The sequence below is a fragment of the Musa acuminata genome, chromosome BXJ3-11 (genome assembly GCF_036884655.1).
Source record: "Musa acuminata AAA Group cultivar baxijiao chromosome BXJ3-11, Cavendish_Baxijiao_AAA, whole genome shotgun sequence".
Lineage (NCBI taxonomy): Eukaryota > Viridiplantae > Streptophyta > Magnoliopsida > Zingiberales > Musaceae > Musa > Musa acuminata.
The window spans coordinates 29,091,728-29,116,846 of NC_088359.1; the positions used below are offsets into that span (position 1 = coordinate 29,091,728).

General features: G+C 36.8%; 2 protein-coding genes and 1 long non-coding RNA gene across 4 annotated transcripts; 2 read left to right on the forward strand and 1 right to left on the reverse strand.

Moving 5' to 3' along the window:
* Positions 1 to 657: 657 nt before the first annotated feature.
* LOC135653304 (glyceraldehyde-3-phosphate dehydrogenase 2, cytosolic-like) lies at positions 658 to 4,814 on the reverse strand. The gene is made up of 12 exons (XM_065175144.1): positions 4,682 to 4,814; positions 4,573 to 4,599; positions 4,371 to 4,471; positions 3,831 to 3,946; positions 3,657 to 3,756; positions 2,668 to 2,814; positions 2,527 to 2,587; positions 2,331 to 2,428; positions 1,620 to 1,762; positions 1,306 to 1,389; positions 1,067 to 1,156; positions 658 to 945 (listed from the first exon to the last, which is right to left on the reverse strand). The coding sequence occupies exons 1-12, from the start codon at positions 4,683 to 4,685 to the stop codon at positions 900 to 902; spliced, it is 1,017 nt and encodes a 338-aa protein (XP_065031216.1). The 5' UTR covers positions 4,686 to 4,814; the 3' UTR covers positions 658 to 899.
* A 7,775-nt stretch (positions 4,815 to 12,589) lies between these two features.
* On the forward strand, positions 12,590 to 24,774 carry LOC135652914 (uncharacterized). Of its 2 annotated transcripts, XR_010502255.1 has the most exons (3): positions 12,601 to 12,944; positions 19,960 to 20,229; positions 24,337 to 24,774. It is a non-coding gene; the product is annotated as an uncharacterized LOC135652914 (long non-coding RNA). The 2 variants fall into 2 exon arrangements; XR_010502254.1 differs by lacking the exon at positions 19,960 to 20,229 and having other exon boundaries at positions 12,590 to 12,944.
* LOC135652273 (putative F-box protein At2g33190) lies at positions 17,705 to 19,845 on the forward strand. The gene is made up of 2 exons (XM_065173107.1): positions 17,705 to 19,098; positions 19,841 to 19,845. The coding sequence occupies exons 1-2, from the start codon at positions 18,117 to 18,119 to the stop codon at positions 19,843 to 19,845; spliced, it is 987 nt and encodes a 328-aa protein (XP_065029179.1). The 5' UTR covers positions 17,705 to 18,116.
* Positions 24,775 to 25,119: the final 345 nt, after the last annotated feature.

The following is a 25,119-nucleotide window of genomic DNA, read 5'->3' on the forward strand; positions in this document are numbered from 1 at the left end:
CTAAATTTAGTTTTGGATCATTTAGTGTTGTCTGTCAATTGACCATCGTTTGAAGACTGGATTCATTAATAGTTAATGTAGTTCTTTAAAATTTGTTTGATGAAGTTTCAAACCTCTAAATCTCTAATTAATAATATTATCTATTGAAAACTGAATCAAGATTGGTATGGCGCTCAGATTTTTTGGCAATATTTTGAGAGGTATGTATACATTAATAATATTTAAATCATAACCGCGGTTGGAAGTGCCAACCGTTCATATTCACGTGTAACTCAGTGTAGGATTATTTCTCGCTCTCATTGAACAATTTGGGAACATGCGCGTCACGTGCGTTTGATCATTCGATTGGGCAATAAAACCATCCAAGATGTATCATTCACGCCAATGACGACCCGTAGGCAAAGCATGTAACTCTATCTCAGCACCAGTCGACGACCAGAATAACAACCAAACGAGAAATTAAGATCGAAGTCTACTGACACAAGACGCAGAAATGTCGAGATTTGGACAAACGGCTGTTGAAGTGATGTTGGATGCTCAGCCACACAGCATTTAATTTGACACTATCGTGTTTCGACCAAACATAAGTTAACTCGGATCGCACTTCCATACCACCCAGCAATAAACGATAAATACAACCAGCAAGACTATTGTCAATTCAAAATAAATCGACTTCCATATCAGTGAGTCCGGAAGCAAATTACACGGTTCAGCCTCACATTCAGCTGAATAATTAACATCTAAAACAAAAACTGGGCATGTATGTAATGCCCAGGCTAGAGTCTGGGAGGCAATTATGAAAAAGATGTCGCATCAAAACATTTATTCGTGATGAAAATAAAGAGAAAGCAATGGTCCGAAGAACGGCCGGAGAACAGCAAGTCGGGGAAGCAATCGAATTACTTGGTCTTGTGAATGTGGCGGATCAGGTCAATTACACGTGAGCTGCCAACAAAAAGGAAAACTTCAAATAAAAAAGTGTAATAGTGGAGCAGAAGTATACACCTATTCCAGATGTCTACAAGTAATAGTCTCACATTGTATTCAGAGAGCAATATTTAGTTACCTGTAACCCCACTCGTTATCATACCAAGACACAAGCTTGGCAAAGTTAGGATTCAAGGCAATTCCGGCCTTGGCATCAAAGATGCTTGACCTGCAGTAGGCAAACAAAAAATAAATAAATTAGGAAATAATGGTCAAATAGAGCCAACAAACGTGAGTATGAATCATGCTGGGAAGAAACAGGATTTGACACTAAGTAATTAATTAGAACCCATTAAATATCTTATTCACAGACAGTACCTGCTGTCTCCTACAAAGTCAGTGGAGACCAAGTCCTCCTCCACATATCCCAGAATGCCCTTAAGCTTTCCCTCGGATTCCTCCCTGTGGTGCAACAAATTAAACAATCGTGAAGGGAAGATGGTGGCAAGTATTAGCAGGGCAAGAAGATATGCTTGTTTATTAGATAAATGTCTAAACAATTATGTTGCCATTATTTTCTGAAGACAATGACAGAACATTAAGGTGCCAAATTTAGTCAACACATAAAAAACACTGGTTCTAGCCGTCGTTGTTAAAGAAATGAATTAGGTGAGTCAAATCTTGATACTTACTTAATGGCAGCCTTGATCTCATCATAGGTGGCAGCCTTTTCAAGCCTGACAGTAAGATCTACAACAGACACATCAACAGTCGGAACACGGAAAGACATACCGGTTAACTTTCCATTCAAAGAAGGAAGGACCTTTCCAACAGCCTGCATCATAAGCAGATTGGTTGACATCAAATTATCATGAGAAGTCATGTTTACAGAACAAGAAAATAATTCAAGAGTTCCAGCTGGAAAATCATTATCAAATAAGCAAGGCCACCGTAGAAACACTAACATGAAATGAAGTCTAAGCATTATAATTCAAGAACTCCAAATAGCCAACTACCATCCACATGTTGTAACAAACATGGACCAGAAAATAAATTGAAACAGACAATACAAACAAAAGGAAATGGACCACAATCCACAGGACACCATGCATGCCTACCATGAAAGTAGATTAGAACAGATTTATTGTAGAAAGTATATGAGAAGCAGATGCCTTCTTAGTCATCATCAACTAGCACAGCATTATGCATAAAGGAGATCTAGTCTCTTGAATCCATCAAGTGAGGTTGCTATTGTGCATATTATATATTATACATGATCATGAATATATATTTAATTACATCCAGATGTAATTAAATGACAAAAATGAAATCATAAAAAAAGATCTGCCTGATGCATCAGGGGAAGGTTCAATCACTTAAATATATCATGCTACTGGAAGTACCTTGGCAGCACCAGTGCTGCTAGGAATGATGTTAAAGCTTGCAGCACGTCCGCCTCTCCAGTCCTTGCTAGATGGTCCATCAACAGTCTTTTGAGTGGCTGATAAACAAGTAAAGCTCATATTAACAACTTCAGTAAAAAGATGCTACATGCTACACTAAGTAGAAACAAATTTGTACAACTCAAATAATAACTACCTGTGATAGAATGAACTGTAGTCATCAAACCCTCCACTATTCCAAATCTGTCATGGATGACCTGACATAAAAGATAATTCAATAAAATTAATTAATACCAAATCATGAACTAACAGATAGCACTTCATTAGATATACATACTTTGGCTAGAGGAGCAAGACAGTTGGTTGTGCAGCTTGCATTTGATACAATGTTTATGTCAGACGTGTACTCATTTTCATTCACTCCTATAACAAACATTGGGGCATCCTTGCTGGGAGCAGAGATTATGACCTTCTTGGCTCCACCCTGTAGTAAAAGAGAATAGTTCAAAATGGTAGTTCAGCAAACTCCACTATTTCAAGCACTAGTGTTGTTATATGCACATATGCAGGTAATTTGCTTGCCATATATATCCAACGTAAGAAAATGTAAACATCTTCTATCATGACTTATAGCATGTCTAAAAACAAGCCTCAAATCTGATGATGAGAAACAACTATCTACTGTTATTCACATACAGACAACACATACATATTGCCATTCATGAATCTGTACATCTTAGGTACCTGAATAATAAAAGGAAAATCAGCACAAATAATGCTAAGTCATAATATCCTAACTATGTAGCATTGGTTACAAAGAGACGTGCCATTAAGCCCTATATAAGACAACATAACTAGTCAAACTAACAAATTCTTTTTTTACTATTTGTAAAAGAGTAATTCTTTTTTTATTATTTGCAATAGAGTTTTCTCTATCTACCCTTTAAGCTTCTAAAACTCTTCATGCCAGTAATTCTTCACTAATTGCACTATGTCTTACATTTAGCAAATGTCATATTCCAGACATCCAACATAAGAGAAAAAACACTGAAATACTAACTTCCAATTGATTTCTGGACATCAGCTGCATCAATGATATGTTAAATTTAGTGACTCATATGACGGACGGCCCATAACCTGAGTGAACTAGGCTGTATTGACATTGATGAATCAGTCTGATGAAATAAATAACATTAATTTCACAACGATTAGATAATTATGTTGGTCAAAAATAAAAAAATATCATCAGATACAATCCTCAGAAAAAAATTAATAAAAACGGGGAAAACCAATTGCAAAATCAAGGACATCTAGAATTATTATTACCTTAAGGTGAGCAGCAGCCTTGTCCTTGTCAGTAAAGACACCAGTTGATTCCACGACGTACTCGGCACCAGACTCACCCCATGGGATCTCCTCAGGGTTCCTATAAAAAAAGAACAGCTTAATGGCGAAACATAACTATATCTCAAACACATCAGAAAAAAAGAAAAAAGGTACCTGATACCAAAAACGGTGACTTCTTTCTCGCCAAAAAGAAGAGTCTTAGAATCCTTAACCTTAATCTCGTGATGCTTCCATGATCCATGCACCGTGTCATACTTAAACATGTACGTCTGCAATGTATCATACAATTATACGATTCAGACAAGAACAAATGGAGCAAATGTACAGATTTAGCAATTATCGAAGACAGAAATGGCCAAGACACCAGACGATATGAAAGTAGACAAGACATCAATCATTACGAAGAAGACAGGAAACAGTCACTAGGAACTGTACAACTCATATGGAACACTGGGAACGAGTGAAATATTCTTTTTGGCAAGTAATTGAAACTGATAGGTAATAAACCACTAGATCTGCAGAATTCACGGTTGAAACCACGGATGGCAACATACTAAAGGTCCACATAACAATATACACAAAGATATAGTGATGTCATCAGTCCACCAATCAAAATTAAGAACAAGCACGCGGTGTCTTCAGATGACTAGATCTGTACATAAGTCATACAAGATTACAGAAATAGAACAGTACCATGTAATCAGTGGTGATGAAGGGGTCGTTGACAGCAACGAGCTCCACATCGTCACTCTGAAGTGCGACTCTGGCGACCAGCCTCCCGATCCTTCCGAACCCTATCAAAACGCTCAAGAACGGATCAGCAAAAGCTCACAACCCAATCATATACCGATCGGAACCATGAAATCGAAATCGAAGAAGTCGAGAGGAAACCGACCGTTGATGCCGATCTTGATCTTTCCAGCTACAACAAGAAAAACGGAAACCCAACATGAGATCCTAATAGCAGCGAATAGAACTCAGAAGAGAGAGATCTTAAGTCTCACCCATGGCGATCGCAAATGAGATCCGAGAAAACAGAGAAATGAGGCGTCAGAAGAAGAGAAATGGAGGCGGAATGGGAGGGGCCGTAAGCCGTCTCTCTTATATAGGCGAAGGAGAAGTCGCCAACTAGGGTTTCTCTAGAATAATCCGATGGAAAACGCTTCAATTAATGACGGATTCGTTCCCATCGGAAAGAAGAGAACCGCCGGATGACGAGTGATCATTTGTCTTATGATTCGTGCAAAAAAGATGCATTGCGGTGTACCTTGGATTTCATTTAACTAAACTCGTCAGTTGATCAACCGCCGATGACGGAAAGATACTTCTGCTACCCGACCAGTGAGAAGAGGGAGACAAGATGGGCTTAAAAGTTCCGGCGGCAGGGGGGATGATGTGACTCGCTCGTGATCCGTGACGAGGCTGACACGTGACCCTTCACGCGCGTCTGCCCGCGCGACCAAAAGGCGCTCGCGGTAAGCTGACGCCCCTGGTTCTAGCGATAATTTACGGTGAATGCCACAAAAAAGATCTTCCAATTCTGGCTGGCGCCCGATGTATTCATTTCTCTTTGTTTTTGGAAGTCAAGTATTTCCAGAAAGATTTAACATTCAATTCAAAGTGAGAATGATACCGAGGAATATTCCGTTAAAGAAGCGTCTCGACATATGAATAATAATAAACAATGTACTTGGGCATGGCAACTACCCACTGCGACAAATAATATCCACGACAGTCCATCTACCTCATCTTCGCCGCTTAGGGAATCTCGGTTCTTCGCCTCACGCCATCGGATGTGGTGGGTGCCCGTCTCCGTTGGGGAAAGGCTCATGCCACGGCAAAGGCCGAATCACGTTCTCATCCACGTTGACGTCTGTACTGCCCTTTGGGTTGACATGTCATTTATCCGTGTTAGGTTGGACACGTCGACGTCCACATCATCATCATCCAGGTGGGCTTCAGCATTGGAAGTGATTTGTTTATGGAACTTTATGATCAGTAACTTACAATTAAGAGTATTTCCGTGCAGTCTTGGATTGTTTGAGGAGCCAACTAAAGTTTGTACGTTTACGATTCAGTCGTAGGTTAATTTGATCGTGGGAGGGTTAATTGGATTTGTCACTTAGTCGAGAAAGTGTGATTCTCTATGTTTTTTTATTGTAAAGGATCAGACCAAAAGAAAACTTAACCGTGCATACGCAGAACAACAATTACGGAAACATATAGGATTAAGTTATCATTTATTGTTATAACTATGATAGAGAATTTATATAATTTAAAGAGGAAAGGAAAAAATAAAGGATGCTTGAACAACTAAGATAGAGGAGCATCAATGAACATGAGGCCAAGGCAATTATTAGAACTGAAAAGAAAATAAATTTGATTTTTTTTTTTCATTCTAAAAGCATTAGTCATGGTATATGTTAGTTGAGGACTAAATCTTTATTGTGTTCTCTCTTAAGGCATAGCCTTACTTTCGCGTTTATTGTAAGGTCAGGATTGATAAATAATCCAGTAAAATTATATCGGGATATATAACAATAAAAATCCTTCCAATATTTAAATTAATATTAGGTTCAAATGATTCAAAAAATTTATAAGTTCTCTATTAACGATACACCTCGAGGGATTTTATGGTGCATTAGAGCTATTTATGAAATTGAAATCTTGATAATTATCAAAAAAATTATATAAATTATTTGGTTATTAATGAGCCATATGATCGTGTGTTTGAAGCATCAAAGTTATAGTTATGGGATAATGACAAGTCTTGTGATCAGACTATTAAATGTTATTCTGATTGAATAAGTTGCCCTATCAGCATAGAGTCAACATACTTGTCGATGTTATACTACCAATCTTATAGAATTAAAACTTAGGTAATATGTCAATCACAAGGGTGTGACAGTGTCACTAGGCTACCTATATGTCATACCTTTATATCATTTGCTCGCTCCCAATATGTTATTACAATAATTAAATGGGTGGGGATATAATGTTTTATTTGGTTGGTTGTTATTCATGTCACTCAGGTCTAAGGTGATGCTTTTTGGCTAAGGTTATCAACTTCTATTTGTCGAGACCCCAATGTTATTCGATGGATGGAATTGTCTCGAAGAACCTTTCGTCGGTGGGCTCAATTACAATGGACGCTTTATGGTTGAATTTTATTGTATTATCATTAAGTGATACTTCATGATCTAATTCGACCACATCATTACGGATGATCTATGTTCATATTCTACCATTCATCAAAATGGGATACTTTATAATCAGATTCGATCGTATTCGAGAATATTCTTATAATTTTTTCTGATGCAGTTTAGTGATCGACCCGAGCTGCCTTTTGTTCATGACATAACCAATGACATCGATAATATTCCTCAAAAATAAATAAATAAATAAATAAAGTCCATGACATCGCCAACAAGACCATAAGCATCCCCTTTGTTCTTGTTAGCCTACGGTAAAAAGTTTGACTCACCTAACACGGCAGATAAAGAAATATCAAAAGTATATGATTTAATTAAAGTATTTTTCTATGCATGTGACATCTATGCCTAGGATATAAAAAAAAAAAAAAAAAAGAGGCATATGTCAAAAGCAACCAATGCATCCCCTTTACATGTGATATATTTGCTTAGGATAAAGTAAAAGAAATGCTTGATCCAACTAACTAGGTTTAAAGCTTCCTCTTTGATGTGTTTGCTAGGACACAAAAATTCAAAGTACCTAATGTGACAAAATCATCCTCTTTGCTTATGATGCATCCATTTAGGATAAGAAAACATATGAATGGTCCAACTAAATAAAAACATCTATTTTGAATAAAATCATCCAAAACATCTAATATAATCAAATCATCTACTTGCATTTGATGCATTTGCCCAATATAAAAAAGACATTTAAAATGTGATCCCAAAGTATCCCATTTGCACGTGATATGTCTATTTAGGAAAAAAAATTAAAGTATTCTACATGGCCATAGTTTGCCATTTGTGAGTGAAAAAAACAAAAAAAAAACTTGTAAAGTATTTAATATGATCGTTTAGCTTGAAAGCATCACTTTTGCATATGATACTTTTATATAAGATAAAAAAATATATTAAAATACTCGATGTGATTAAAGTGTCACCTTCGTAAGTAAAAAAAAAAAATCATATAATGCAACTAAATTGAGCACTTTGCGCATGCTATATTTGTATGAAATAAAAAATAACTAAAGTGTATTCTTTTTGCACATGAAGTGTGCACCTCGATTAAATAAGTATCTTGAATATCTTATATAATCATAACATCCTCTATATACCTGATACATCCACCTAAGATAAATAAGTATCTTGAATATCTTATATAATCATAACATCCTCTATATACCTGATACATCCACCTAAGATAAATAAGTATCTGAAATCTTTGATATGATCAAAATATCCCTTTATGTATGATCTATTTGTTTAGGATAAAAAAAATTTAAAGAATCTGACATGATTAAAGTGTCCCCTTAAATGTGATCAAACTATCATCTTTTGTATAAGATACATCCACTTAGTAAAAAAAAGACATCATACCTCCTATAAAAATATCCTATTTATATGTGATCTTTTGTGTACGACAAATCCACTGAGTAGAAAAAAGATATCATACCTCCTGTAAAAGTATCCTATTTGTGTGTGATGTGTTTGCTTGGGAAAAAAAAGTAAAATCTAAACCACCTAATGCAAATAAAGTATTCTTGGTAAAAATATCTTATATGACTTACACTACTAAAGCATCCCCTTCTACATGCTAGCCTATGACCAGAAATAATATAACTTAATAATCTTAGAATATAGGTAATACGTCCTAAAATTTATATTATGCTATATGACAGATAAGCTTGTACCCCAAGCACGATAGAAAGTAAATGATATAACTATTATATTTAGTTAATTATGACAAGATATATGAAGTCTAATTAATACATATAGAATATGTCACATTAGATTTTCAAATAGTCTAATAGATATACTATATTAGCATATCATCTAAAGAGAATAACTCACTATATAAGGAAACCTCTACCAAATTTATGTTGGAGTTGACTTGGGTACGAGAAAGCTATAAATATAGAGGAATAGAGGGTAAAAAATCTTTATCTTCTCCATATTATAGTCGACTAGTCCAACCTTCACCAAGATATCCTAAACCTCATCTTCTCTAAGCTCTCCTCACCCGACCTCCTTCACTATACTAGTGTATGTGTCGCATGGTTAGGTGCTATTCGTGATCTTCATCGATATTACCCTAAGCTTCACCACCAGAGCCCATAACTCGCATTCAGTGATAGCAGTGCCAACAAAGATAGTGCTAGTAGTGCCTTCGATGATCCTTTCGCTGCCCATTTCTTCAGCCTCTTGAGCAAATGGTGTACACCATCTCCGTCCTATGACCTCTAATCCGTTGCTATCTCACTGTGGGTTTCTCCCATAGGTGGCTGATTACTATTGATGAGTGATTCAATATATAACTATTGAACCCCATTAATGGTGCACAGATCAACATCCCCTTCATCCTCACCCTTGATCACATCGAACCAATCTGCGACCTATGGGGGCACATTAGAGACCACACCTAAAACATTCACCATAACCAACGTCCTATAGAGGAGGTTCCGAGGCTTAACTTCATGGCCATGCTATCGTCGGATCCCTCACAAGAAGATTACACTCATCCACTACCCTTATGAAGGCATCTCCTTTGCTAGATCTAGCGACAATAAGTGGACAACCACTTATGATAGTTTATAGATTGGACATCCATAATGGCACCTCCCGGTGAATATCTTATCTACGTATCTTTTTATTTTGATATTATATATATAATAATAATAATAATAATAATAAAAGTATAACTTTTAGGTTTTCTTCCTTGGAATCCTTCTCATATTAGGATTCCTTATTTTCCTAACACACTTACTTTAGGAATCCCAAATACTTTTTAATACTAACCATCTCAAAATATACTCTGTTTAGAAATAAATAAGCATATTATGTTTGACTACTTTTGTGATTCATGAATAAGGAAGACTTTTACTTTTGTCTCTCTTGTATGCACTCTTTTTATGCAACAATCAATCTCTTTGTCTCTCTTGTAAAGATTTTCAGATCAAACCACATCTATTTCACTAGTGACTTCTGGTGGTGGAATGATCACCACAGAGAGAAATGTCGGGATGTAATCATCTATGACTTGGAGAACGATACCTTCTCATATATTTTACGGTTTTGTAATAGCATCCACTTTTATCATTATACAATTTGTTACCTCATTTACTTTAGTAAAAATATTGTAAAGGATATTGCACACTTTTTAAATCTTTCGTCTTGATGCTCATTTATTTTCTTTATTTCTCATTTAGTTTAGGGTTTAAGCATTCTCTTGGAGACGCACAAGAACATGCCCTCAGTAACAACTCTCTCTCTCTCTCCCTCTCCCTCTCTCTCTCATGCAGCTTCTTCTTCCTCCTCCGGAAGAAGCCAATGATATCTATATGTACAAGTGAGTCACAGAATCTTTTGCTTTCGATCATTCTCGTCTCTGATCGGTTTGCCCACACCGAGTGGAAGGCTTCGCTCTCTAAGGTCTGTCTGGTATGATGGGTTATGGCCTTGAGCTTCTCCTCAAGAATTATTCTTATTCAGTTTCAAGTCTTGTGTAATATGAATCCTGATCAGATGATGTGTATGTTTTGTTCGGAGCCTGCTTTATCTGATGTGTTTATATCAATGTTGGTTTTGGCTGTTCCATATCTAACAATCCAACATCTCCTTGCACAGCTCGAAGATGTATAATTCATTGTACGTAAAAAAGAAGTTTGCACTGTTTCAAAGGGATTGTCTTTTTCATCACTTTAAAATATAAAGATTCGTTTATAAGTGAGATGATGAAGCATCATTTGTTCTCTCCAAGTATGGTAAGATATCTGAGGCCTTTTGGACCTCGTGATCTTGTCATCTAATGAGTCGTCATTCATCCCCCAAGAAATTATCTACTGTGGAATCTCCGCATGGTTTTATCCTACAAAGAACTTCTTTCTTTGGCTTCCACACACCATCTTAGGCCAACCCTAACTGGTTCTAACAGGGAACATGTGGCAGGCACACTCGACCTCCACGTGTGCACAGCAAGTCCACAAACCATATTAGAAACTTTTAATGATTAGCACTGTCACATGTGAATGATCATGATTTAGGACGATCTTCTAATTAGTTACTCAAATTACCTAATTTTCTACCACACTTATTAGTGGATGCGGTGGTGGACTATTGTGGGTTCCACTTGGGCTCAATCTGTAGTGGAACAGAGGGTGCGCATAAAATCTTTACGCAGTGGAACCCTCTTCTGTTGCACCAATAACATGATGCCACGTGTAACAATATTGATTTGTGGAACCCAATAACTCCTCTCCTCCAAAAGCCGGCTTCTTCCGATTTTTATTAAAAAAGGTTATTCCACGACTGAAGATCCTTGCAAATGTACCTGTTTTATTTTTGCCTTAAAAAGCTGGGCCCGAATACTGAGTAGATACAGCGATCTATGATAATAGATTGACGAAAACATAAAAATATTATTTGTAGGTCCATTTTAATCAATATAATTTTGATCATAGACCTATTAAGTTTTTATTATTAGAGTCTTCTTACATCACATGTTAACTTATAATAAACTATTAATATAATAATATATATAATTTAATTTTTAAAAAAATTAATAATAGATAGATTTAAAACATAGACCAGTCACCTGATCAATTTCCTTCAAAATGAGTCTTTCCACGATCTGACGGGCGACACGCTAGCCTTGCCTCGACATTTGTCATAGAGGCACAAGTCTCTTAGCACCTACGATGGTCGAAAAGTCCACAATGGAGAGCCAATCCTCCGGGCCTAAAGAGGAAACCACCAATCGCATTACGCGCTTCAACATTCGAAACTTCTCCCCTATCATGCCTTGGCTCATGTCTAACATCATCACCAGATCAATCGGGGTATAGAGAGGGGCGAAGGATCCTATCAGTAATGCTTTCACCTTCAGAGCCACCACATAACTTTGGTTTCTTTGCTCTTTCGACAGCAGGGCCGCCTGCGACATCACGCTCACAATGACGCATCAGCCTTGGACCTTGGTGTCGGCCACAAAGGACTCCTCCATTAGTACAGTTAGTAGATCAGGCACGAGGGGCCACAAGGAGCCCACAGAACAAGTCCTCTTGTTCCATGTCCTCCGTCCCCTTGTCGTCATCATAAGGTTCATCATCCTTGTCCTCGTTAGATACTTATGGCATAGGATTGAACCACACAACTCCTCTCTAGTTGGGCTACAACAAAAGCAGCAATAGCTCGTCAACCTTAGTAACAACAGTAGCGATGACGACGACAATTACTCTGTTCTCCCCCAAACCGTTGTTCCCCACTTTTACTAGTGTTCCGGTTGTCATCATTAGTAGTTCTCATATTCAGGTTCTACTTCTCCATTTCTCTCATCACCCTTGTTCAACAGCGAGTGCATTATCTTCTTGGCAACAGAACACGAAAAGGAAGGGCACATGGCGTTAAAAAGTGGAGCAAACAGGACAGACAAGGTTGGCGTGGATCTTAACATGGGCGACAATATAGGAAAAGTGTAAAGTATGGGAGCACACCGTCATGAAAATTAATTAGCTCCTCTTCACAAGGTTGATTAGGCAACCGATCTACATTTTCAAATCAATATATTATTTTTTAAACTTAAATTATATATTATTATATCAATATTTTATTATGAATCAAATAAATTTAAATATTTATTAATTTAAACTTAATGAAAAAAATTATATATTATATATTTTAAAATATAAAATTTTATACACGAGCAACCTATAAACACTTAAAAAGACCGGTGGTGAGCATGACACTTCCAATTGCCCTTTATTACTTCTCTGTCATCTGCGTCGCTTGCTGTTTCGGCGATCCCATCACTAATATGGCCGCCGTCAGGGTTCTCCTCCGCGAGGATACGCCGTCGCGCGCGGCCTCCTCCCTGCCCACGGGCCGCCGGTCACCGCGGCTGCCCACTCCTCCCAGACCGACTCGGCGGCGGCCGCGTCTAAGCCTAAGCTTACCAAGACCTTCTCCATCTACCGATGTACGAGTGTATTCTTTGCGCCTGCTGCTGGACCTCCTGCCCTAGCTGTTGGTGGAATCCTGAGGCCTATCTTGGGCCAGTTGCCCTCCTTCATGCCCATAGGTATAACTTCTCGATTCATTTGAATTCTTTTTACATTGTTTGGTATAGCTTTGTTGATTCAAGTTTGCTGCTTGCTGATTGGTCTGTGACTGATTTCATTGTGAAATGAATGAACTTTTGTTGTTTGGTATCATGTTATCATTATGTTGAGGAATAATGTTCGGCCTACCATCATGGGGTTGGAATGTCGATGATCATTATGAATTTATTTTTTCTTTTTTGTGTCCTTGAGGTGGAAAGAGAAGAGTGGAATTTATAATTTTTCCAACTTAAGAGTTGATCTCTAGAGATCCATTTACTAGATGATATCATATGTAATCACATCAAATATTTAAGTTAGGAATTGATTTTCTTTCCTTACTTGTTATTATAATTTAAGGAAATCTTAATTTACTTCCTTATATGTTGATATGAATTAAGGAAATAACTAGTAAGTATTTCAAATATGATGATATCATATTTGGTAGTATATTAAATAAAAATAATTTATAAATACGAAAATTAAAAATTTATTTCCCTTAATAGAGGCTCGCCTCCTCCTATTTAAAGGGGAGGGATCTCTCTCCTTCGTTCCTCACCTAGTCGAGCCTGGCAGCGGGAGGAACGAGGAGTTACACCCTGTTAACAAGAGAACGAGGAGTTACACCCTATTGACAAGAGGTAGGTTTCCCTACCTTTCTTAAAAGTTTTAGCTTTTATTTTGATTCTTTAAATGTTGAAAGTTTTATAGTTTGAAAAATGTGTATCAATTCTTTAAATGTCAATTTTTTTTGTATTAAAGTAATCAGTTAAAGTTTTCAAAATATTCTTTGACCCATGATTAAGGTTTTTATTGTAGAATTAAATATGTTAAAAAGGTATATGTTTTATATGATATATTTTCTGTATTACAGTTTATCTTTAATCTTATCTGGATTAAAATCTTGTTAGACTAGAATATGTTATCTAAAATCCCTTTTTTTGATATTCTTTGATCTGAAATTTAAAATATATTATTCTGAATGATTTAAAATATGACTAGAATATGTTGAAATTTTATGTGTTGAAAACATGATTTTTATTTGAATTTAGAAAGCTATTTCCTTGTGTTAAAACTTATCTCTTAGTCCCTCTTTTAATGTCTTATGATTTCTAGTCAAATTGAGAATGTTATTTCTTTGTATTAAAGCTTTTCTCCTCATCTATCTTTTAATGCATTATTATGTTTTCATTTATGTTGTTAATGGGTATATGCTATGACTAGTCCATGGGCCAGGGCTGGGCCAGTTTTATGTAATGCATGCTCAATTATGTATAATGCACATGACCAGTAGATGGACTGGCTCAATCTAGCCCAATATTATTGTTGAACTTGAGCCCAAATATTGATTGAATTAAACTAGACTTGATTAGTCTAGATCAATTCAGGGTGATTCCGAATTGATTGACTTATTCAAGTTAGTTTAACCTAAATTGAACTTAATCTAGTCTAAATTATACTAGTCTAGGGTGGTTCCAGACCAGTTAAATAAGGATTAGAGATCAGTTCAGTTAGGCTCTAGTAAATCGAGTTCAATTCAATCGATTAAACTAGAGTTCAAGTCAATTGAGGGTTAATTTATATTATTTGATATTGATGATTTTTGAAAGAGATGTTTTAAATATGTTATTTCATCCCGAAATGGATATGACCAGTGTGAGATTATATTCCTGCCGAGAGCAGGTAGGGCGATTCCCTTCGGGGATTAGCGAGCCGTCAGACGTGGCGGCTGGACGGTTCCTCCATCCGCTGTTGGGAGGAACGTGTCCCCACTTTGGCGGGTGTGGGACACCACTCCATCCGCTGTTGGGAGTGTGATATGAGTTTGCCTCCATCCGCTGTTGGGAGAACACAAACTCATCCCGTAGGATAAAGCCTCTCCATCCGCTGTTGGGGGAGTGCTTCTTCGGGTACTTGATATACGCCAATGGGATGATTGATTGAATTTTGATCATGTATTTATTTTGATTTGACTTTTGGGGTTCCTACTCAGCATTGCTGAATTTTCTTTGTTTTTAATTTTCAGAGCAGCCTCCCTCTAGTACTAAATCGGATTCCAGTGGAGAGCAAACCTTCCTCTACCGCTAGGTAGAGCCACTTGGATGACTCTTGAAGTTAACTTTTCTATTTGTAATTTGATGAATAAATAAATTGTAATAAATGGTTATAGATGATGAATAAAGTGATGTTTATTTATTTGGCCTGTGTGAAAAAAAAAAAAAAAAATTCAGGATGTGACATCATATGTAAGCGAACATTAAAAAAAAGGCCAAATTTTGATTTCAAAATGACCAATATATATATATATATATATATATATATATATATATATATATATATATATATATATTCAACTAATCATGCAGGAGATTGAATGTGCACTTGGTGTAGGGTTTTGAATAGGTTCTCTCTGTTAGAGCGTGGGATCTTCAGGATTGTTTTGAATGATCTTTATAATGCTTTATCACAATACATTTTCATTGGTGTCATGTTTTGATTGACCATTATTCTTATGGTTGTTGGTTCCCCACCCACGTCACACACACCACTTTGCTAATTGAAATTTCTTAAATTACGTACATTTTTAATTATATTTATTTAGTAATTGTCTACTTTCTTGTTTTAATTTTGTGTTGACTATACTTTATGTATTTTTAAAATATTAAATATAGATATAATTATAATAGTTGATGTATCATATGAGAGACTTGATGCTTAACACTATGATAGATCCATAACTGAGGCATTGGATAACTCACCACTATCACATGTGTCATGTGGTAACAATCATATTAATATCATCATTCTTAACATCAATTATTATTTAAATTTTAAAATTATTAATTATTTTTAAATTTTATAATATAATTTTAAATAAAAAATTTAAATTTATTAAATCATAAAATATGAGGTGTCTATTCCTTTAAAACCCTTAATTGACTTGAACAATAACTCAAATGATCTGATTGAGTTGAACCAAATAGGTTTTCAACTATATCCAAATTGAAACGACATCAAATTAACTTAAAACTGATCCAGAATCACCCCAAACAAATCTAATTGAATTTGAATTGGTCCAGTTTGGATTATATATATTTGAATTGGACAGAATTGGTTCAGTACATCCTGAACCAGTCTAAACTGATCAAACCAACAAAAGGGCCATCAGCTGGGCTGCTAAGGGGGGCACAAGCACTAGCCCATGTGGACCATGGGCCCAGTTCAAATCTGGGTTAAAACAGGGTTAGGTTGGGTTGCAAAGGCACAAACCAGGCCCAAATCATAGGGTCGGGCTCTGGACTGGTGTGCATGTGCAATCACATAGCCAACATGTGCACATACATAAGTGTTCCCTAAACATGTAATGCATCTAATCATAACAAAATAAATAAATAAATAAATAAAAAGATAGATAAATAAAGCCCACGACATAGCTAACCAGGCCCTAAGCATCCCCTTTGTTCGTGATTTGTTAGCTTATTATAAAATGTTTGACTCACCTCACACGGCTAAAGAATCCCCAAGATAAAGAAACATCACAAGTGTCTGATCTAATCAAAGCATTTTTCTATGCATGTGATGTGTATGCTTAGGATAAAAAGCATATGTCAAATGCAATCAATGCGTCTCTTTTACACGTGATACATTTTCTTAGGATAAAGAAGCATCTGAAGCTCCCGAGGCAACCAAAGTGTCTTCTTAGTATGTGATATATTCGTCTAGGAAAGAAAAAACATATGAAATGCTTGATCCAACTGACTATGCCTAAAGCTTCCTCGTTGCATGTGATGTGTTTCCCTAGGATAAAAAACTTTAAAGTGCTTGACATGACCTAAGCATTCCCTTTACTTATGATGCATCCATCTAGGATAAGAAAACATACGTAGGGTCCAACTCAATAGAAACATCTCATTTGTATTTGATGCTTCCATTGTAGATAGAAAATCATCTAAAACATCTAATATAATCATATCATCCACTTGCATTTGATGCATCTGCCCAGTATAAAAAAAGTATTTAAAATGTTTAACATTGTCAACCAAACCCAAAGTATCCCATTTGCACGTGATACATTCACAAAAAATTCTAAAGTATTCTACATGGCCATAGTGTGTCATTTGTGAGTGATGCATTTGCCGTAAAAAAAAAAAAGCTTCCAAAGTGCTCAATGTGGTCGGTTAGCTTGAAAGCATCACTTTTGGACATGATACTTTTATATAAGATAAAAAAAAAGCTCAATGTGACCAAAGTGTCAACTTTGCATATCAAAAAAATATTTAAATCATCTAATGCAACTAAAGTATCCCCATTGCACATGATATTTTTGTTTAAGATAAAAAAGTAAGCAAGGTGTCTATCATGATCAAAACATCCTTTTTGTGCATGATGTGTGCGCCTCAGTTAAAGAAGTATCTAGAACATCTTATGCAATCATAATGTCCTCTATATACTTGATGCATCCACCTAAGACAAAGAAGTATCTAAAGCCTCCGATACAATCAAAGTATCCCTTTGTGCGCGATGCGTTTACTCAAGACAAAAAAAAATTTAAAGAATATGACATGATCAAAGTGTCACCTTAGATGTGATCAAAGTATCATCTTTTGTGCAAGATACATCCACTTAGAAGAAACAAGACATCATAGCTCCCAACATGACAAAAGCATCCCATTTGTGAGTTGTGTTTGCCCTAGACAAAAAAACATCTGAACCACCTAATGCTAATAAAACATTTCATGACTTTTGAGTTTCACAACCAAAACATCCCCTTCTACTTTCTACATTAGCCTAGTACAAGATATAATACCACCTAATCATCTTAGAATATAGATAATAGATCCCAAAATGTATACTATGCTCTATGACATATAAGCTTATAACCAAGCACGGATAGAGGACAAATAATATGGCTATTATATTTAACCAATTTTGACATAATATATGGAGTCTAATCAATACTTGCTGTATGTGCCACATCAGATTTTCAAATAGCCTAATGGATATGCTATATTAGCACATCATCTAAAGAGAATAAGTTACTATATAAGGCAGCTTCTATAGGGTTGTCGATTTTGTGTCAGAGTTGACTTGGATACAAGAAAACTATAAATATAAAGGGAGGGAGGGCTGCGAATCCTCATCTTTTCCACACTATGGCTGACTGGTCCAATCTTCACTTGGATGTCCTAAACCTCATCTTTTCTGAGCTCTCCTTACCCGACCTCCTTCGCTGTACTGTTGTATGTGCCGCATGGTTACGCGCTATCCACGATCTTCGTCGATGCTGCCCCAAGCTTCACCACCAGAGCCCTTGGCTCGCATTCTGTGGTAGTGGTGGCAACAAAGGTAGTGCCTCTGATGACCCTTTCGCTGCCCACTTCTTTAGCCTCTCAGAGCAGAAGGTTTACACCATCCCCCTCCCACGACCTCCGATCCGTTATCGTCTCTTCGTGGGTTCCTCCCATGGGTGGCTGATCACCATCGACAAACAGTTACAGATACAACTATTGAACCCCATCAATGGTGCACAGGTCAACTTCCCTTCCATCCTCACCTATGATCACATTGGGCACATCCTCGACCCGTGGGGGCGCATCAGAAGCCACGCCTATAACATCTATTATGACCAACAACCTGTGGAGGATCTTCCTAGGCTCAACTTCAAGGCCATGCTATCATCGGACCCCTCACGAGGAGACTACATTGTAACACTCATCCACTACCCCTATGGGGGCATCTCCTTTGCTAGGTCTAGTGACAACAAGTGGACGACGATGTCGTTGCCTGGTCTCTACGAGGATGCCATCTTCTATAGGGATCAACTCTATGCGACATTTGATGGAAGGGTAGACATTTGGGACGACCTCGATCAAGAGTGGAAGACGGTGGTGCCTGAGCCAGAGTTGGTTGATATTTACCCCTTCTACTTTCCATTTTGGTTATTGGTTCAGACTCCCTCATGTGATCTCCTCCATGTTCGAGGGAAGAAAGTCTTAATGGAGGAGCACAATGATGATACTGAAACTCTATTTATGATAGTTTATAGATTGGATATTCATAATGGCACCTCCTTACAGGTCAACGTCTCATCTACATATCTCTTTATTTCGATTATATATGTATATATGCATATATGTATATGTATATATGTATATGTGTATATATGTATGCACACACACACACACACATTAGGATTCCTTATTTTCCTTAGACCCTTGCTTTAGGTATCCCAAATGCTTTCCAATTCTAACCATCTCAAAATATTCTCTATCTATAAATAAATAAACTTATTTTTTTTATCTACTTTTGTGACTCCTAAATAAAGAATACTTTTACTTCACACTTTTACTCGTCTTTGTTGCTCATCCTTGTTAAATCTCATACCACTTGTTAGGAACGAAAAAAATAAAACAAAAGCTTCTCACCTGATAAAACTTAATTATTCATCACGTGAGATCAATTGCAAAATAGTTGACTTATCCTCTCTCAAATATAAAAAGTTTACACATCATCTCATATAAAGAATTTACATGTTTTATCTTACCCTCTCTAGAAACATAGAGAACACTTTCTTTGGGCAGTCTAGAGAGAAACCTAAGAGCATGCAAGTATTCCTCAAATCTTGTTCTTTGGACACTCTAGAGAGAAACCCAAGGGCACCCAAGTATTCCTCACATCTTGTTTTCCATATGTCAAAACTTAGATATACAAGTAATATTTATAAAGGAAGCAAGTCCTATTTTTTAGGAATTCCTTATTCTCCTAGGAAACTTGGATAAAAAAAATTGAAATTAATTATTAATTCCAGCAATATATTTAGAGAGTCATCTCCTATCATCTTAAATTTTTAGAATCATTGAATCTATTACCCTTGCAGGTTGAACTTTGTATGTAATTTCATGAAACTTTAGGAATGGTTGGTCATCTAATTAAAATGTTTATCATGCTAGACTTTGGACCTTTCTGATATCAAAATTGATTATTTTGATAAAACAGGTGAAGAATTTGGGAGAATATGCGCTCTTTTTATGCAACAACCAATCTCTTTGTCTCTCTTGTAAAGACTTTCTTGAGTTGACACCAAACCGCATCTATTTCACTAATGACTTTTGGTGGTGGAATAATCACCATAGAGAGAAATGCCGGGATGTAATCGTCTATGACTTGGAGAGCGATACCTTCTCATATATTTTGCACTCTGATGCTCGTCTAAACATGCCACCTCCTATTTGGAACACTCCCAGTCCTCTACTCAGTGACTGATAGGTGAGTCAAATATGTCATTCAATTTCATTTAGTTTAGAGGTTTTGTAATAGTATCCACTTTTATCATTATACAATTTGTTACCTCATTTATTTTAGTACAAATTTTGTAAAGGATAATGCACACTTTTTTTTCTGTAGTCTTGATGCTCATTTAGTTTCTTTATTTTGGATGTATGCTTGATGTCATAATGTAAGCAATCAACTGCTATGGGGTTTTTCACCTATTTCTCATCTTAGTTTTGGATATACATTTTATTTTATTCTTGATTGGTTTAAGGTATTTTATAGGAATTAGTTAGGTCGAATTGAAACTCAATTTCATACCATAGCGAGTCTCAATGTTTTATAGTTTTTGCCTTCACAAAGATCAAACAATCTGGTATCAAGTTTGCATCCATAATCTTCTTTCTCGAAGGAAACATATTTATGAACACCACATGCAGATATGGGTCTAACAATAGTTGAACAACATTGAAAATACATGTAATGCAAATGACATCTTAAATTTTTCTAATTGGTTTATGTCATTCACTGTTCTTTTATTCATTTTGAGGAATGATAATGTGTACCAGTGATTTAAAAAGCGCTAGGCGCCAAAAGGCGCCAAGGTCCACAAACGCCCGAGGCGCTAGGCGCTCGCCCAAGCGCTCGCCCGAGCGAAGCGAGGCGCTAAATTATAAAAATATATAATATAATTATAAAAATATAATATAATTATTTAAAATTATCTAAATTATAAAAATATATAATATAATTATAACAATAATTTTAAATAAATAAAATTAATAATATTAAAATCAAAATAATATAATATTAATCTATTAACAGAAAATTAATCATTTCAAAATTCAAATAAACTTAATATTAAGAGTATACTAAGCCTAATGGAGAAACGAGGAAGCAGCGGCGAGCGACGGCGGCGGCGGTAGCGGCAGCGGGAGGCCTCGAGGGAGGCGCGAGCAGCGGGAAGGCTCGCGGGAGGGCTCGCAGGAGGCGAGAGGGCTCGCGGGAGGCGCGAGCAGCGGGAGGGCTCGCGGGAGGCGTGAGCAGCGGGAGGGCTCGAGGGAGGCGCGAGCAGCGGGAAGGCTCGCGGGAGGGCTCGCAGGAGACGCGAGCAGCGAGGGCTCGCGGGAGGCGCGAGCAGCGGGAGGGCTCGCGGGAGACGCGAGCAGCGACAGCGGCGAGCGACGGCAGCGGGAGCAGCGGCAGCGAGCGACGAGATCGCGATCGGGATCGAGAGCGGCAGCGACAGCAGGTTAGTGTTGGGTTAGGGTTAGGGTTAGGGTTGGGGTTATATCGGTTTAGTTGGTTCGATTGAACCAACTGACAACCGAACCAGGACCGAACCAGACCTAAAATTCTGGTTCGGTCGCCTTGGTTTACCCAGGCGCTCGCCCGAAGCGCCCAGCGCCTGGGCTCGGGCGAGCGCCTGTTTGAAGCGCGCCGCCTGGGACATTAGCGAGGCGCTCGGGCCTCGCCTCGCCTCGCCTTGCCCGAGCGCCTAGGCGAGCGCCCGAGCGCCTTTTGCAATCACTGATGTGTACCACGAGTTATATTAGAACTAAACCCAAATAACGAAGCACACGGGTCATGCATTGCGTGTAAGAACACACATCTGCCTCGTGCATGGAGCAACCCATCCTCCATCTATTAATTTTTAACCATACAAAATTACCTTTTTAACCCTATTTTAGAGTCATTTTCTGCACCTGATAGCACATGCGGTATTTTCGTCATCAGAATCGATGGTGTGAGGAGAAACGGGGTTAAATATTTCACTTTCGTAAGTATAGGGACCCCAATGTAACTTTTGAAAGTATAGAGACCGGAATTTTAAGGATAGCTAACTATTGGGGATAATCTATAATTAGCCCTTATTATGTTGAGGAGTAATGTTTGGCCTACCATCATGGGGTTGGAAGGTTGATGATCATTATGAATTTGTTTTTTCGTCTTTGTGTACCTGTTGTGGAAAGAGAAGATTGGAGTTTATAATTTTTCCAACTTAAGAGTTGATCTCTAGAGATCCGTTTACTAGATGATATCATATGTAGGTGGACGTAAAAAAAAAGGCTAAAATTTGATGTCAAAATGACCATTATTATTGTTTTTTTCTGCTAATCATGCCTCCTGCATGGATTCAATGTGCACTTGTTGTAGGGTTTTGAATAGGTTCTCTCTGTTAGAGTGTGGGATCTTCCTGATTGTTTTGAATGATCTTTATTATGCTTTGTCATTGGTGTCATGTTTTATTTTAATTCTTCAGTTTATTGCTAATTGTATGACTAGGGGCCTCACTTTTTTTCATATTCTGCCTTCAGTATTAGAAATTCTAAAGTTTGGGAGGTTGTTTTTTTCCTCACGTTTTATTCACATAAATTAACTTGTCTCCGCGTTTTTCTTTGTATGTATATGAGTATTGTCTATTGTGATTAAACCTGGTGGGTTATAAAATTTTTGGTAGGAATTTGCATTCCAATCAAGGTTTAAGAAGATTAGACAAGCATGCGAGATTCATATTTTTGATATTATCTAATATTAGCTCTCTTTATGAGGATCTTCTGAGAGATAACAAGAGATGATATTTGAGGATTCTTTTATAAGCTAACAATTTATGAAAAATCTCTTAACTAACAAAAAAACTATTTTGGTTTAATGTGGATGTTTTTTATGCAACTGAACAATTTCTTATATTACATGTTGTCATGACGTCTGACATGGAGGCGATGTGGTTGTGAAGCCAATCATGCCTTTCTGTCTCCTATTCAGTAAAGAGCAAGTTTGGGTTATACACCATAGTTAGAATGATTCTGCAGACATGGGATTCTGATGCTATTCTTGCTGGGTTTGGGTTAAAGGTGAGTTAAGTTAGGGTGAAATTTACATTTAAATTGGGAAACAAGAGACTTTTTTAGAGGACTTCCTTTTTTAAGGCTTCTCATTTGAATTAGCAAAAGTTAAGCTATAAGGCTACTGGGGCTCAAAGGAATCGGACATGGAATGAAAATAAACAAATAAAGAATAATACTAGATGTAAACATGCCTGATTCATAGGAAAAAGAAGTCAATCATAAAAAGAAGTTTTGGTTGAAGTAAATCCTCCCAACGTTGTTTTGGTTGGTTCTAGAAGTTGCTTCCCTTGTCGTCAATGTAGTAGGAAACATTGCTCTCCACTGACACCAAATGTTTAGCAGTTTGGGAAGGTAAATGAAGATATTGATCATCAAGGGCATTGAGTGGATTGTTGATGTGTTACTTGTAGACTGGTAAATATAAGTAGAAAGACAAGTTAAATATTGTAATGGCTTTGAAAAGCAGGATGTAGTATAGGGTTTATATAAAGGTGTAAAAGATAGGAAATGGGTGCTTATCTTGGAGTCACTCAAAATCCAGACTGACTTACTTTAGGAGAAGAAGAGAATCTTACACCACTCTCACATAGTATTGAAAGTTCATCGAGTTGTAATTTTTTTCTAGTACTCCTTTTACATAGATCTCGCATACAAGAAAAAGAGTAACCAGACAAATTTATAACTTGAAAGAATAATGGAATCAATCATCCCATCTTTTATTTCTGGCAAATTTCTTTTGCCTCCAAATTTTCTTTGAGAGAGAATCTTCCTATTAGCAAGATCTTGATTTGGATTATTTGCACTAAAGTATCTGGGAATAATATTCTGTAGACCTTTTATTGTATGGTGTCATATGTGACTCAAGTTTGTTGTTAATCCAATCATAGCAATGCAGACCTGGCAATTTGTTTCCTATTACTTCTTATCATGCACCCATATATATCATCAGCATGTTATCCGTGAAATATGTCATATGTTCCAGGATTCATCCCGTAAAGATTGTTTGATTTTGTGCTATTATGATCTGTAATACACAATTAATGGACTTGGAAAAAAAAAAAGAATTACAAGCATGAATTATCGCACTACCTTTTTTGATGAATATTAGCAACCGGTAAAACCCTTTGTCTGTTTGTTGTTTTTCTTTCTCTTCTCTTTTATCTTGGGAATGCTCAGATTCGTTTTTGATTGCTTTAATTCTGCTTGGACAAACTCTTCATGGCTAAAGTTTGCTATGTTGTGTTGGTGGATACAGAACAGCCGGGATCAGAACACAAAGGTGCGCCTGGATGCTGTAAATGATGAGTTCAAACCGTACCGTTACCACACTATCATGAACTTTGCTCATGCCTGCCCCATGGGACTGAACCCCGCGAAGCAAATTGAATATAGATCAAAAAGCTTCAGCTTCATTAAATTTTTCCTGAGATGCCATTTGTTGCTTTGAAGAGGCAGCATCTGCCATTTAGTTATTTATTTTTGCATCAATAACATTCACGGATTGGTGATGTACTTGCAACTCTTAGTATCCAATTGTGCTCATCAATAATGACCTGAAACTTGTCTATTTTTTGGAAGATATCATTGTTGCAGCAATTTCTACGGTCGAGGTTTGTTTATGTGACGAGTTGGTTAAATTGTCTAATGGACTGTTGTTTGATTTGAATTAAGTTGGTGATTGAATTTGGTGTTACTGAATCTGTAGAATACCCATTTTATGGAATTATAGGCTCTTATATTGTCTTTTGGAGTGTTACTCAATATGAATTATATTGGTAAATGAGTTTGATGTTATTGAATGTGTAGACCGTGTATCCATGATAAGAGTGTTAAAACCTCTTAGACACACCATATGATAAGTTATCTTTTGTTTTCATCAATATAACCGTGAGAGCTCATGAGAAATTATCTTTTTAAGATGTGTTCTACACGATTTTATTTACCCCTTTTAAAAGGTGGATTCCGAAAAATGTCGCTATGGATTGAGGTGATATTGATCCTCTTACTCCTGAATAGAGACTATAGTCGATCCTCTCAG

What these genes read in the sequence shown, in the direction of transcription:
- LOC135653304 (XM_065175144.1), bottom strand. An exon ending in GTCTTGCTCCTCTAGCCAAA is followed by an intron (nt 2,588 to 2,667) that starts GTATGTATATCT and finishes CTTTTATGTCAG; the next exon opens with GTCATCCATGACAGATTTGG. An exon ending in GAGATCAAGGCTGCCATTAA is followed by an intron (nt 1,390 to 1,619) that starts GTAAGTATCAAG and finishes GTTGCACCACAG; the next exon opens with GGAGGAATCCGAGGGAAAGC.
- LOC135652273 (XM_065173107.1), top strand. Translation starts at nt 18,117, where the DNA reads ATGGCTGACTGGTCCAATCTTCACTTGGATGTCCTAAACCTCATCTTT.